General features: G+C 40.1%; 1 protein-coding gene across 4 annotated transcripts in view; it reads left to right on the top strand.

Annotated features, from left to right (window-relative positions):
* The window catches only part of YARS1 (tyrosyl-tRNA synthetase 1), a 31,068-nt gene that overhangs the window by 4,353 nt on the left and 10,859 nt on the right, over nucleotides 1-15,856 (top strand). For all 4 annotated transcript variants that reach the window (XM_036842904.1, XM_036842885.1, XM_036842894.1 and 1 more), the window contains exons 4-7: nucleotides 6,698-6,827; nucleotides 9,368-9,448; nucleotides 13,045-13,137; nucleotides 15,628-15,763. In XM_036842904.1, coding sequence (XP_036698799.1) covers nucleotides 6,698-6,827; nucleotides 9,368-9,448; nucleotides 13,045-13,137; nucleotides 15,628-15,763 — 440 coding nt within the window. The remainder of the gene's footprint in view (nucleotides 1-6,697; nucleotides 6,828-9,367; nucleotides 9,449-13,044; nucleotides 13,138-15,627; nucleotides 15,764-15,856) is intronic.

Here is a 15,856-nt window from a genome sequence, read left to right as displayed (position 1 = left end):
CAAATAAGCCATGTATCACTCTAATGGTCACTTTTGCATTTAAACCCTTAGAACAACTTTTTAAGGTAAGCATTGTTCTATCCTATTTCACAGATAAGGAAATAGATTCAGATTTAACTTTCCCAAGTTCATGCAGCTAATAAGTAAAAGGACTGATGATGTGAACCCAGATCTTGCTTACAAGTTGATTTCTCTTTTTACTTCATCTAACTTAATTTTCTTTACATTCCCCACTGTTGGACATTTAGAGTTTTAAATAAAGCATATACCTCAGAGATATTGCAGGTTTGGTTCTAAACCACCTCAATAAAGTACATATCACAATAAAGGGGGGTCACATGAATATTTTGATTTCCCAGTGCATATAAAAGTTATGTTTACACTATACCATAGTGTGTTAAGTGTGCAGTAGCATTATGTCTAAAAAAAAATGTGCATGCCTTAATTTAAAAATACTTTGTCATGGGCTTCCCTTTTGGCATAGTGGTTGGGAATCCACCTGCCAATGCAGGGGACACGAGTTTGAGCCCTGGTCCGGAAAGATCCCACCTGCTGTGGAGCAACTAAGCCCATGCGCCACAACTACTGAGCCTGCACTCTAGAGCCCACGAGCCACAACTACTGAGCCCGCGCACGAAGAGCCTGTGCTCCGCAAAAGAGAAGCCACTGCAGTGAGAAGCCCATGCACCGCAATGAAGAGTGGCCCCCACTTGCCGCAATTAGAGAAAAGCCCGCATGCAGCAACAAAGACCCAATGCAGCCAAAAATGAAATAAATTTTAAAAAAAATTAATTAAAAAATAAAAACACTTTGTTGGGGCTTCCCTGGTGGCACAGTGGTTAAGAATTCGCCTGCCAATGCAAGGGACATGGGTTCGAGCCCTGGCCTGGGAAGATCCCACATGCCGTGGAGCAACTAAGCCCATGCGCCACAACTACTGAGCCTGAGCCCTAGAGCCCGCAAGCCACAACTACTGAGCCCACGTGCCACAACTACTGAAGCCTGTGCACCTAGAGCACATGCTCTGCAACAAGAGAAGCCACAACAGTGAGAAGCCCGCACACCGCAACGAAGAGTAGCCCCGGCTCACCGCAACTAGAGAAAGCCCGTGCACAGCAACGGAGACAACACAGCCAAAAAATTTAAAAAATAAAATAAGATAAATAAAATTTTAAAAAACCACTTTGTTGTTAAGAAAATGCTGACCATCATCTGAGCCTTCAGCAAGTCATAATCTTTTTGCTGGTGGAGGGTCTTGCCTCGGTGTTGATAACTGCTGACTGATCAGGGTGATGGTTATTGAAGGTTGGGGTGGCCGTGGCAATTTCTTAAAGTAAGACAACAGTGGAGTTTGTCACATCGATTGACTCTTTCACAAACAATTTCTCTATAACTTGCAATACATTTTCATAGCATTTTACCCTCAGTAGAACTTCTTTGAAAATTGGAGTCAGTCCTCTCAAACCCTGCCAGTGCTTTATCAACTAAGTTTATGTAATCTTCTAAGTCTTTTGTTGTCATTTCAACAGTCTTCATAGCATCTTTTTTTTTTGAATTTTATTTTATTTATTTTTTTATACAGCAGGTTCTTATTAGTTATCCATTTTATACATATCAGTGTATACATGTCAATCCCAATCTCCCAATGCATCCCACCACCACCTCCCCCCGCACCACTTTCCCCCCTTGGTGTCCATATGTTTGTTCTCTACACTTCATAGCAACTTCACCAGGAATAGTTTCCATATCAAGAAACCACTTTCTCTGCTCATCCCTAAGAAGCAACTCCTCATCTGTTTAAGTTTTATCATGAAATTGCAGCAATTCAGGCTCCACTTGTAGTTCTAGTTCTCTTGCTGTTTCCACCACATCTGCAGTTACTTCCTGCACTGAAGTTCTGAACCCCTCAATTTCACCTCTGAAGGTTGGAATCAACTTCTTCCAGATCCTGATCATGTTGATATTTTGACTCCTTCCCATGAATCACAAATGTTTTTAATGACATCTAGAATGGTGAATCCTTTCCAGAAGGTTTTCAATTTACTTTTCCCAGATCCATCAGAGGAATAACTGTCTATGGCAGCTATAGCCTTACGAAATGTATTTCTAAAATAATGACACTTGGAAGTTGAAATTACTCTTTGATCCACAGGCTGCAGGATGGATGTTGTGTTAACAGGCATGAAAACAACATTAATCTCATTGTGCATCTCTATCAGAGCTCTTGGGTGACCAGATGCATTGTCAATGAGCAGTAATGTTTTGAAAAGAAACTTTTTCTGAGTAGTAGGTCTCAACAGTGGGCTTAAAATATTCAGTAAATATGCCATATTATAAACAAATGTGCTGTCACCTAGGCTTTGTTGTTCCATGTATACATCACAGGCAGAGTAGATTTAGCATAATTCTTAAGGGCCCTAGGATTTTTGGAATGATGAATGAGCATTGGCTTCAAGTTAAAGTTACCAGCTATATTTGCCCCTAACAGCCTGTCCTTGAAGCTTGAAGCCAGGCACTGACTTCTTTCTTGCTATGAAATTTCTAGATGGCATCTTCTTCCAATATAAGGTGGTTTCGTCTTCATTGAAAATCTGTTGTTTAGTGGAGCCACCTTCACTAATTATTTTAGCTAGATCTTCCAGGTGACTTGCTATAGCTTCTACATCAGCACCTGCTTCTTCACCTTGCACTTTTATGTTATGGAGATGGCTTCTTTCCTTAAACCTCATGAAGTCTGAAGCTCGCAAAACCCCTATTGATGTCACTATGGCAAAAAATTTCAGCTTGTTGAAGGCTCAGATGATGGTTAGTGTTTTTTAACATTTATTAATTAAGGTATGTACATTTTTTTAGGCATAATGCTATTGCAAACTTAATAGACTGCAGTATAGTGTAAACGTAACTTGTATATGCACTGGGAAACCGAAAATTTGTGTGACTCACTTTATTGCAATATTCATTTCCTTGCAATCGTCTGGAACTGAACCCACAATATCCCCAGGGTATGCCTGCAATATGAAAGATCACTGATCACAGATCACCGTAACAAATATAATAATAATGAAAAAGTTTGAAATATTTAAGAGTTACCAAAATGCGACACAGAGACATGAAGTGAGCAAACACTGTTGGAAAAATGGCACCGATAGACTTGCTTGATGCAAGGAAAGTTTGCCACAAACCTTCAATTTTTAATAAACACAGTATCTGCAAGGCACAATAAAGTGAAGTGCAATAAAACGAGGTCTGCCTCTACTAAGAAATTCACCCAGAATACAGCCCAGAGAGATGGACAAAAAAACTGTAAGTGTGGGCTTCCCTGATGGTGCAGTGGTTAAGAATCCGCCTGCCAATGCAGGGGACACGGGTTCAAGCCCTGGTCCGGGAAGATTCCACATGCCACGGAGCAACTAAGCCCGTGCGCCACAACTACTGAGCCTGCGCTCTAGAGCCCGCGAGCCACAACTACTGAGCCCGCGTGCCACAGCTACTGAAGCCCACGCGCCTAGAGCCTGTGCTCCACAACAAGAGAAGCCACCACAACGAGAAGCCTGCTCACCGCAATGAAGAGTAACCCCCACTCGCTGCAACTAGAGAAAGCCTGTGTGCAGCAACAAAGACCCAACTCAGCCAAAAATAAATAAATAAATAAATTTGTTTATTTATTATTTTTTTTTAAAAAAAGAATACTCAGTGGCCAGAAACCAAGTGAAAGTGGAAATACAAAGAGATTTGTATTTCAATTAATCTAAGATGCTTTAAAAAATACTGCTAATTAGGGACTTCCCTGGCAGTCTAGCAGTTAAGACTCTGCATTTCCACTGCAGGGGGCACAGGTTCAATCCCTGTCAGGGAACTAAGATTCCACATGCCATGTGGCACAGCCGAAAAAATAAAATAAAATAACAACAACAACAAAAAATATTGCTAATTAATCTATGACATACCTTTATTTTTAAAAGTCACCTAGATTTCAGAGATGCTCAATGTTTAAAAAAGTGTGTCTTAGAATCTGTAAAATACAAGAAGAACACTGAAGACTACATGTACCTTGAGGGAGCTTGTTGAATTGTATGTGCTTGTATTTTGATTTTTGTGGCCTCGCAGACCACAATGGGGAAAAAAAAAGGAAAAGATAAAACTAGAGTACTAGGCCAAAAGGTCCAATATTTGAGTAATAAGTGTTCCAGAAAAGAGAACAAAGAGTCAGAGGGAAGGAAATGAAGTACTAATTTAAGGACAATTAAAGGACATGAGTTTCCAGATTGAAAGGGCCTGTCGAGTGCCTAATACAATGAATGAAAATAAACCCACACTAAAGTACACTGTCTTGGGACTTCCCTGGCAGTCCAGTGGTTAAGACTGCGCTTCCACTGCAGGAGACACAGGTTCAATCCCTGATCTGCGAACTAAGATCCCGCATGAAAAATAAATAAATAAATAAATAAATAAATAAATAAATAAAATGCATTATCTTGACATTTTAAAGCACTGGGGACAAAAAAAAGTATTATACAAACTTCCAAAGGGACAAAAGAAATCACATACAAAATGTCAGGAATCATAATGGTTTTGTGTTTCTCCAAAGGAACAGTGAAAGCTAAAAGGGGATGAAGCAAAACCTTTAAAATTCTGAAGGAGAGGAATTTCCAACCTAAAAATCTGTACCCACCCAAACTACCATGCAAGTGTAGTGGTAAAATATCTGAAAATATTTATTGAAAAAAATTATTTTCATGTTTTTGTTGGCTATTTATGTTTCCTTTTCTGTTAATCAAGTATCTATGCAAGTGTTTTGGCCCGTTTTTTAACTTTTTTTTTTTAGGAGTTCCTTGTGTGTTCTAGATACCAAGTCCTTTTCATTTATATAGCATGAGGATAGAGAATTAACTACTGGAACAGAATAAAGAGTTCAGGGCTTCCCTGGTGGCGCAGTGGTTGAGAATCTGCCTGCCAATGCAGGGCACACGGGTTCGAGCCCTGGTCTGGGAAGATCCCACATGCCGCGGAGCAACTGAGCCCGTGAGCCACAACTACTGAGCCTGCGCGTCTGGAGCCCGTGCTCAGCAACAGGAGAGGCCGCGACAATGAGAGGCCCGCGCACCGCAATGAAGAGTGGCCCCCGCTCGTCTCAACTAGAGAAAGCCCTTGCACAGAAACGAAGACCCAACACAGCCAAAAAATAAATATAAATAAATAAATTAAAAAAAAAAAAAAAAAAAGAATAAAGAGTTCAGAAATAGATCCTCACTAATATGGAAACCTGATATATGCCAGAGCTGGCATTGCAGGTCAGCAGAGCAAGAATAAACTTTTTAAGAAAAAATGGTGCAGAGACAATTGGTTATACACATAGGGAAAAAGATGATCCCTTCATTCCAAGTAGATTAAAAATTTAATTGTAAAGGCCAAACTATAAAACATATAAAAGACAATGTATAAAGCTGTCCTATGATCGCAGGTCAGGGAAAATTAAACCAGACACACCAAAAGCACAAATCACAGGAAAAAATTGATGAATTTACCTTCATTACAGTTAAGACCTTCAGTACATCAAAAGTAAGATAAAGTAAAAAGACAAGCCACCAACTGGGAGAAGATATTTATAACATATATAACTGACAAAGGAGTAATGTCCAGTATTATATGTCAAAAACTGCAAAATCAGTTGTCAAAAATGAATCAATCCAGTAGGAAAAACTTAAGTAGGCATTTCACAGAAGAAACCAAACACCCAGTACATATTTGGAAAAATGCTTAACCCCCTTGGTTATTATTCAAAGAAATATAGGTTAAAATTACAGTGAGAAACCATTCCTGCTTACCAAATTGGCAAAATTTAAAATAGAGTATTAAGTAATAAAATTGATTAAAAGCCACTCTGTGAAATAGTTTGACATTATCTTGAACTGAAGTTCAAGATGCAAATTCCCTATGATCAAGAAATTCTACTCCTAAGCATATATAAAGGAACTTGCACATGTATACCAGGATACACATATGAGAATATTTATAGCACATTGTTTAGAGATACAAACATAGTATAAAGCAGGAAAGAAATACAAAAGTTCAGGCTTGTGGTTGGTTACTCTGGAGAAGGAAGAAGTGGGATCGTGGAGGGGTGCACAGGAGCTTTACAAGTGATAGGTCCCTTAAACTGAGTGATGGGTAGTCTATTCTTAATATTGTTCATTATTCCTTACATGTGTTTAAGTTAAAAGAAATAAAAAAGACAAGGAAGATAGACTGAGAAATTCTGATGTTTATTTAATAGGCATTCCAAAAGAAGAGAGTAGAGGGGAATGGCAGAGAAGCCCTATTTCAAGAGATAAGCAAAGAAAAAGATTAATTAAAGCCATCTTCAAAAAGGACAAACAAAAAAAGTAGTATTTATTTTTTAAAAAAACATCCTTTTTTCTGGCTGTGCCACATGGCATGCAGGACCTTAGTTCGCCAACCAGGGATCAAACCCAGGCCCCCTGCAGTGGAAGCTCGGAGTCTTAACCACTGGACCACCAGCGAAGTCCCAATAAAGTCATATTTTAAAGGAGAGGATGGACTGCTCACGTTTTAGAAATTACCAGGCAGTGTGCTCTCTGAATGTCTTAAGATCGGGAGAGTAAATTAACACCGCACTTTAGGATTAAACTGAGGCCTGGGCCCCGTCTTACAGCTGTCCCCTCTTGTCTCTTCTCAGAGAGTACACGCTAGATGTGTATCGCCTCTCCTCTGTGGTCACACAGCACGATGCCAAGAAAGCGGGAGCTGAGGTGGTGAAGCAGGTGGAGCACCCTCTGCTGAGTGGCCTGCTGTACCCAGGGCTGCAGGTACCTGGGAGGGATGGAGTTGCCCGATGACCTTTTCTGCTCTAACTACTGGTCACAAACCTCTCTCTCAGCCCCAGGCAGACCCATATACTGGCTGTTCCTTCACCTTGCCATAGGCCTTCCTTCCTGTCTTCCTTCCCCCCACTGCCCCTCCCCCAGGCTTCCTGGACCACTGTTTGACTTCTTCCCCTACCTGTCTGTCCTTTAAAACACTGCTCATCTCACAGGTCTTCTTTATGGGTAATCATGGTCCCTTAATTGAAGAACATTAATTTCAGAGTGATAAGTGAAAATAAATTTTAAGCATGATCTTATTTCCCATTAAGCAAAACAAGCACATCATATTTCCTGTGTGTGCATATTTGTATGAGCATGGAGAAAGCATGGAAAAATTCAAGCCAAGCTATTGATACTGGTTATTAGCTCAGGAAGGTAGGATGAAAATGTCAGTAGACTTAGCTTTTCCTTTGTATATTTCTCTAATGTTTGATATAAGAAAATCAAGTCCTACAGACTACTGTATATAAAATAAACAAGGTCCTACTGTATAGCACAGAGAACCAGATTCAATATCTTATAATAAATTATAACGGAAAAGGATCTGTATAAGAATATATGTACATAATATATATTATATACATATGTAGAATATATATTTTTTTATATACATGTATAAAAAACTGAATCACTTTGCTATACACCAGAAACTAACACACATTGTAAATCAACTAAACTTTAATAAAAAATTCATTTAATTTAAAAAATAAATTTTTTTAAAAAACTTGAAAGAGAGAAAAGAAAATCAAGTCTTCCCTTGGTCAGGCACTCTAGATCTACAGTGTCCCCTATGGTAGCCTCTTGTCATAGTCATATGTGGCTATTGAAGTAATTAAAATTAAAATTTTTAGTTCTCCAGTCACACTGGCTGTTATTTCAGTTTGCTCACAAGCCACGTGTGGCTAGAGGCTAACCTGTTGGACAGCACAGGTATGGAACGTATTCATCCTCCCAGAACATGCTGTTGGACAGTGCTGTTCTCACATTCTAACTGCTTGCTCACCTTCTCTTCCTCTCCCCCTGAATCCGATCGGACACTAAACGTTATCAGTTCTATTTCTTAAAAATCTCTTAAATTCATTCTTGCTCTACATCCTCACCGACTTGGTTCATCATTATTTCTCACTTGGCCTCTCACAGCAGCCTTCCGGCCGTTTTCTTTATCTCTAGTCCTCAGGCCACCACTCCACACTCTGCCGTCTCACTGGTGTGATTTTTCTGCAGTGCGTGAATCATGTTTCTTCCCTCCTTAAAATCATTCACTGGCCAGGATGTTGCTAGGCACCCTCACATGACATTCAGGGTCCTTACCAACTTTTCTTTTCTTTTTTTTTTTTAAATTAATTAATTTATTTTTTGGCTGCGTTGGGTCTTCATTGTGCGGGCTTTCTCTAGTTGCGGTGAGCTGGGGCTACTCTTCATTGCGGTGGCTTTTCTTGTTGCAGAGCACAGGCTCTAGGCGCGCAGGCTTCAGTAGTTGTGGCACTCGAGCTCAGTTGTTTTGGCTCACGGGTTCTAGAGTGCAGGCTCAGTAGTTGTGGAGCACGGGCTTAGTTGCTCCGCAGCATGTGGGATCTTCCCGGACCAGGGCTCGAACGCATGTCCCCTGCATTGGTAGGTGGATTCTTAACCACTGTGCCACCAGGGAAGCCCTTTACCAACTTTTCTAACCTCATCACTCACCATTTCCCACACCCCTTGGAGTTTGTGCTTTTGCAGACTGAATCACTCATAATTTGCCTAAACACTTCACACCTCTGTGCCCTCTCACATTCTGTTTCCTCTGCATGGTGAAAAACATCTGTATATTCTTCAAAACCAAGCTCAGCCCACAATCTGATTCTAGGAAGCCTTCACCACCTCCAGTCTGAACAGAGATAATAATTTCTTTCTTCGTGTTAGCATGTTCCTTAAATGAACATGTAAGTTAGCCCTTGGCATGCTGTATAGAAATTACGTATTCACGCGTCTCTCTCCCCAGCTAGTTAATTGGCTTCTTGAAGGCAGAATCTGGGTCTGATTCATCTCTGCATCCACAGGACTGGCAGTAGGCCTGACATCTAATAAGTGATAGTAACTGTTTGTTTATACTAGTTCAGTCTTGCCCCTTTTTTCTGAGCTCTCACAGGACTTCCTTCTTATGCCAGTTATTTGACACTTGTCACAGGCTGCCTTATTCATTGGGTACCTTTGACATGACTATGATATGTCCTCTCTCCCTTCCTCACTGGATAGTGAGCTTCCTGAGAGCAGAGACTCTTCTTATTTTTTTACCCCATGACATCCACATCGAGTACTGTTCACTGCAGGCACTCAGCAAATGTGTATCTAGCTCTTGAAGCCAACAGGAAGGCTGAGTGCTGCTTATTTGCTTCCTGGTTCTACCTTTGGAAGATTTTAGTGGTTTTCAAAAGTTTCTGATTTCTTAGACCCATACAGAGGAAATACAGTAGGAGTTTATGCTCATGTGTTTCTTTCCACAGGCCTTGGATGAAGAGTATTTGAAAGTAGATGCCCAATTTGGAGGAGTTGACCAGAGAAAGATTTTCACCTTTGCGGAGAAGGTTAGTGTCCTCTTTTTCCTATCTTTTTTTCTTTTGACCCGCAGAGGTGTGCGTTAAAGTTTCTTGAATGTGCCAGTGCCAGCAATCATATGGTATGGTAGGTATTATTCTCCTGCTTTGCAGATGAGAAAGCTGAGGGTCGAGAGAGTAAGAAAGCTGTCCAGTATCACACAGTTAGTGACTGAGCAGGAATTAGCATTCAGATCTGTCTGGCTCAAAAGCCTGTGCTCTTGCTGCCGCCACCAGGAAGCTGCCCCCAAAGCTGTTGGATTTGCTTCTTTTTTTTTTTTTTCTTCTTTTTTGCTTCTTTCCTAATAGCTCAGTTTCCAGGGAAAGGCAACACCAGTCAGAACTACTGTTCTTTCCCAGACCATTTGGTCCATATTGTTCTGGATCTTAAATAAATGACTCATCTCTGAGATGAGGTTTAACAGGGTTTAAAAGAGGAAATTAGCACAAACCCATAATACTTCTTTTCTGGGAAAGAACTTGAGTAAGTTGAAAGGGGCTATTGAGAAGTGGTTGGTATTTTTGAAAGCTTCTCAAAACCTCGTATTGGTAAGGGAGTAGAGAAAACACTGCTAGTAAAAATGTAAATTCCTGATGGGTGATTTGATGACTCTAAAATGTTTCTACCCTTTGTCCTAATAATTATACAAATGTGTCCTCAAGATATAATTTTAAAAGTACAACTTGGGAGTTCCCTAGTGGTCTAGTGGTTAGTATTCGGCACTTTCACTGCCGTGGCCCAGGTTCAATCCCTGGTGGGGAAACTGAGATCCCGTAAGCCATGTGGCACAGCCAAAATTTAAAAAAAATTTTAAATTTTTTTAATTTAAAAAAATTTAAAGTGCAGCTTGACTTACGTATAAAAGTATTTGTTATGTTATCAAATTAAATCAAAATCTAGGAAATAAACTTGCATTCAATAGCAAGGGATTGGTTAAATACATTATGATAAGTCCTCACAGTGGGATTTTTTTTAATTAATTAATTAATTTATTTATTCATTTATGTATTTTTGGCTGCGTTGGGTCTTCGTTGCTGTGCGCCGGCTTTCTCTAGTGGCGAGCAGGGGCTACTCTTCGTTGCAGTGCGCGGGCTTCTCATTGCGGTGCCTTCTCGTTGCGGAGCACGGGCTCTAGGCACACGGGCTTCAGTAGTTGTGGCTTACGGGCTCAGTAGTTGCGGCTCATGGGCTCTAGAGCGCAGGCTCAGTAGTTGTGGCACATGGGCTTAGTTGTCCACGGCAGGTGGGATCTTCCCAGACCAGGGCTCGAACCCGTGTCCCCTGCATTGGCAGGAGGATTCTTAACCACTGCGCCACCAGGGAAGTCCCCTCACAGTGGGATATCATATAATATTTCAAAATGGTTTTTGGATATATTTAATAAATATTTAATATTTAATAAATGGGAAAATGTTTACAGTCCATGTATTTTTATTATTATTCAAGTATTTCTTATTCCATTTTATCTCCTCTATTAACTCTTTAGTTGAACCTTTTATTATTCTAGCAAAGATATGGCCTATGGCCTGTTTTGTATGCAACAGTTTTACCCCATTTAACGCCCTCCTGCCCTTTGTGCTGTTGTCATATATTTCATTTTTACATATATTTTAAATCCCAAAGACTTGATTATAATTGTTTTTTAAACAGTCAATTTTCATGTATATTTACCCCCACTTACCCTTTCTGATACTCTTGATTTCTTCCTGCGGTTCTGTGCCTCTGTGCTTCCCTCTGGGATAATTTTCCTTTGGCCTAAAGACCCCTTTGTGTTTTGTGTTTGCAATGCAGGTCTCTTGATAATGAGTTCTTTCGGCTTTCTTTTGTCTGAGGACATCTTTCCTTTGCTTTCTTTTTTGTTTTTGTTTTTTTCTTTCCCTTGGCTTTCAATGGGTATAAAATTCTAGGTTTGCAGTTATTTTCTTTTAGCATTTTAAGGAGTTGTCCTGTTGCCTCTGGCTTTTATAGTTTCCATTAGAAAGTCACCTGTAAGTATCATTGTTTCTCCTTTGCAGATAGTATATCTTTTCTCTGGTTGCTTTTAAGGTTTTCTCTGCCTCTGATTTTTAGCAATTTGACAATGGTGTTTTTAGCTTTAGTTTTCTTTGTATTTATCCTGCTTGGATTTTGCTGAGCTTCTTGAGTCTATGGGTTGATATTTTCATCACATTTGGAAAATTGTCCCCTACTATTTCCTTTAAATATTGTTTCTGTCCTCTTCTCTCTCTCCTCTTGAGACCCTAATTTTACACAGGTTAGACCTCTGGATCATGTCCCACATGTCTTATAGCCTGTTCTGTTGTTTCCCTCTGGGCTTTAGTTTGGTTATTGTCTATTGATTTTTCTTCATGTTCATTAATCCTGTCTTCTGTTAAATCCATCCAGTATTGTACTGTGCCATTTTAGAACTTCCATTTGATTCTTTTTTATATATTCCAATTCTCTTTTATAGTTCTCCATCTTTTATCCATTTTGTCCATCTTTTCCTCTGTTTCCTTTAACACACCAATCATAGTTATTTTGACATCCTGATCTCCTTATTCCAGTATCTGGACTGTTTCTGTGTCTGCTTTTATTGACTGTTTCCTCTTGACTATCAGTCATTTTTTTCCTGCTTCCCATTTCTAGTACTTTTTAGTATATCAGAAACACCAGAGATATGCTGTAGAGGCTCTGAATTATATTTATAGAGTGCATGTTTTCTGTTTAATTACTGACTTATCACCTTGATTCTGTCAGGGGTGGGTTTTAGGCTTTGATAGAATAGGTCTATTTCAGTTTGCTCTTACTCCTATAATATGAACCTTATCTTAGTATGTGGCCTTTCTGGGGTCTCAAACTGAAATCTCATGGTATTCACAAAGCCCTCTCTGCTTTGATTGGACCTAAACTTCAACTTCTGTCCCCCCAGCACTGTGGAGCCCCTAAAATTTGTTCAGGTCTCCAGCCTCCCAGAGCCTGTTCTCTGCTGGGCTTCCTGCTGTCTCTCCGAATGAACGCACAGCTATGAGTCAATCAAGAAAGCAATGGAGAACTTTGACCTAGATTTTTGGAAGGGGCTCCCTTCTCTCTGGAACCCTCCCCAAATCCTAGCCTCCTGGTAGCCCTGAATTCCAGTCTCTATCTCCTCTGCTTAGTCAGACTGCTGCTCTCTGCTTGGTCTCTTTTTCCCAGCACTCAGTTTGAAAAAAATGCCCTCAAGGAGAAAGCCAGGGTGGATGTGGGGTCACCTAGCTCCCTTCTCTCAAGATTTGTACCCCTACACTTGTTGCTGTCTAATGTCTGCAAATGGTTATTTGCAGCTTATAGAAATGGAATATTTCTATCTTTCCAGCTTTTAGAGTTGTTTATGGTGGTAGGGTAAGTCCAGTAGCCTCACAATGTAATATGAATAGAAAAACAGTAGGAAAAAAAAACCCTTGTTAATATTATGATCACCACTGAAAAATTATATATTCAGTAGAAAAAAAAGATTGGCAGGAATATATCAAACTGTTATGTGGCAGGCCAGATTAGATGAGATCGGGGCACTGAGGAGGAATTTATACTAATATCTGCTTTCGTGTGTTTCTTTCTAACCCCCTAGTACCTCCCTGCACTTGGCTACTCAAAACGGGTCCACCTGATGAATCCTATGGTTCCAGGATTAACTGGCAGCAAAATGAGCTCTTCAGAAGAGGTAGGTTGCCAGCTCTGACTTGAGTCGAGAAATCTTCAGCAAGAGATGAAGAAATTGAGGACTAGAAAGAACAGTAACCTGGCTAACTAAAATTCTCAAATATCTGAGCTATAAGAAATATTAAGTTATGTAATTAATTCCAGTGGTTCTTGAGTATTGAAGGACCCAGGGAGCAGTCCTGATGAGATCCAATCATAATTTTAAGTTTTACCACTGCTGATAAAAAGTACAAGCAAAGGAACTTCCCTGGTGGCGCAGTGGTTAAGAGTCTGCCTGCCAATGCAGGGGACACGGGTTCAAGCCCTGGTCCGGGAAGATCCTACATGCCGCGGAGCAACTAAGCCCGTGTGCCACAACTACTGAGCCTGCGCTCTAGAGCCCGTGCGCCCCAACTACTGAAGCCCACGCTCCTAGAGCCCGTGCTCCGCAGCAAGAGAAGCCACTGCAGTGAGAAGCCCATGCACCACAACAAAGAGTAGCCCCCCACTCGCCACAACTAGAGAAAGCCCCCGCACAGCAACAAAGACCCAACGCAGCCAAAAATAAATTTTTAAAAAAAATGTACAAGCAAAAGTAATTTGTTCACCCGTAGAACTGTGATAAAAGTCAGCCTTATTAATGAGAAGGCTGTGGTTGCATTTCACCAATTAGCATCTTTTTTACAAATATTTTATTTATTTATTTGGTTGCGCTGGGTCTTAGTTGCAGCCGGCAGGCTCCTTAGTTGTGGCTCACCGGCTCCTTAGTTGTGGCATGCGAACCCTTAGTTGCAGCATGCATGTGGGATATAGTTCCCTGACCGGGGATCAAACCCAGGCCCCCTGCATTGGGAGCTCAGAGTTTTAACCACTGCGCCACCAGGAAAGTCCCGAGCATTTTTTTTTTTAATTTAATTTTTATTTTATATTAGAGTATAGTTGATTTACAATGTTGTGTTAGTTTCAGGTGTACAGCAAAGTGATTCAACTATACATATACATATATCCATTCTTTTTCAAATTCTTTTCCCATATAGATTATTACAGAATATTGGGTAGAGTTCCCTGTGCTATACAGTATGTCCTTGTTGACACCAGTTAGCATCTTGATTCTTAGGGTGATGTTTAATGTAATGGTTTTGATAAATATGATGTCTTTTAACATTTAAAAGTCCTGCTTGGGGAAAGTGCAGTTTTGTTCTGATCACTAAGGCACAGAATAGAAGAATTAGTGGAACTCAAAGATGTGAAAGGTTGGGTTCTGAGTTCCCAAACATGGCTGATCTTCAGAATCAGCTAGGGGACTTTTAAAAAAGAGAGAGAGAGAGAGTTGAGTAAGGTCCTGTCCTTAGAGATTCTGATAAAGTGGTTCTGGGGAACAACTCAGGAATCTGTATTTTCTTTCAAAGCTTACTGGTTGATCCTGATTGGAGTTATTTTGGGACACTCATCTAGCGCTTTAAGTCTGATTTCTAGATCTTTGTCTGATCATGGATTGGTAAATATAGGCATAGAAACTGTTTTTGTTATTTTTAAAGGAATAGACTCGTTCCTTTTTCTCTCATTAAAATGTCCTATGTGTCAGTTGTTTCTCTGACAAAGTCTATCACTCACCCTATTTGGTAACGTTCACCATATCTTCATCCTGGAAATCAGTGCCAGCAGCAGTTCCTAAATGTGACTGCAGCAGAATCACGTGCAGAGCTTTTTAAAATACAAATGCCTGGGCCAACCCCAAGAAATTTTGATTCATTAGGTTTGGGTGGAGCCGGTAATTTATGTTATTTTAAGCACCGCAGGTGATTCACATACAGTCATATGTTGACCAGAGCTTGGTAACCACTGGACACAAATGAGCGTTGAGTTCACTCACTCCAAAATAAGAAACAAAGCCTGTTACCCTAAAACGGACAAATGGCTCTAGATAATACCTAATACCTGGTGTTGGTGATGGCTGTGAAACAAGTATTCTGACACACTGCTGATGGCAATGTCACTTGATATATGCCTGTCAGAAAACAGCTTGGGGCCTAGCAGTTTTTGGTAGCTATAATCCTAGAGAAGGCAAAAGGACCTCTGCAAAGATGTTCATTGTAGCATTGTATATAGTTTGTAAAAATGAAAACATAATCTAACAGTTTAGAAATTGCTAAATAAATTATGTTGTCACTAATAATTGAGAATATAATACAGCATAAGAATTAAAAGCAAAGACTAGGTAACCACTCAAAAGTACTTCTGATACAGTCTCAAATGAAAAAACACAGGAGGTTTATTCTCCAGCTACAAATTTGTAACGATTCCATATGCTGCAAATAAGACCTGGGAAGAACAGAGAAAAATTAAAGTATTTTTATTTAGTATTGTGAGTGGTCCTTCACTCCGATTAATTCTGCTTTTGTTAAAGTCACTTAATGTTTAAATCTTTGTCCAAAAAAATTAAAATACAGATTAGTTGAGCATATTCTCCTTTTCAACCACAAGAGGTCCTCCTCTCCTCCCTGGCTTCTAGGAGTCCAAGATAGATCTCTTGGATCGGAAAGAGGATGTGAAGAAAAAACTGAAGAAGGCCTTCTGTGAGCCAGGGAACGTGGAGAACAACGGCGTTCTGTCCTTCATCAAGCATGTCCTCTTTCCCCTCAAGTCTGGTAAGATACTGCCTGTTTTCTTCTCGGAGGCCAGGCTGAAATAGCAAAACCAGTGCTGTGATCATACTTGTGGTTTGTCACAGTCTTCCTCCA

Source organism: Balaenoptera musculus, chromosome 1, assembly GCF_009873245.2.
Source record: "Balaenoptera musculus isolate JJ_BM4_2016_0621 chromosome 1, mBalMus1.pri.v3, whole genome shotgun sequence".
Classification (NCBI taxonomy): domain Eukaryota; kingdom Metazoa; phylum Chordata; class Mammalia; order Artiodactyla; family Balaenopteridae; genus Balaenoptera; species Balaenoptera musculus.
The sequence above is the reverse complement of the archived record's forward strand: the minus strand, read 5'-3'. Positions and strand labels throughout refer to the sequence as shown.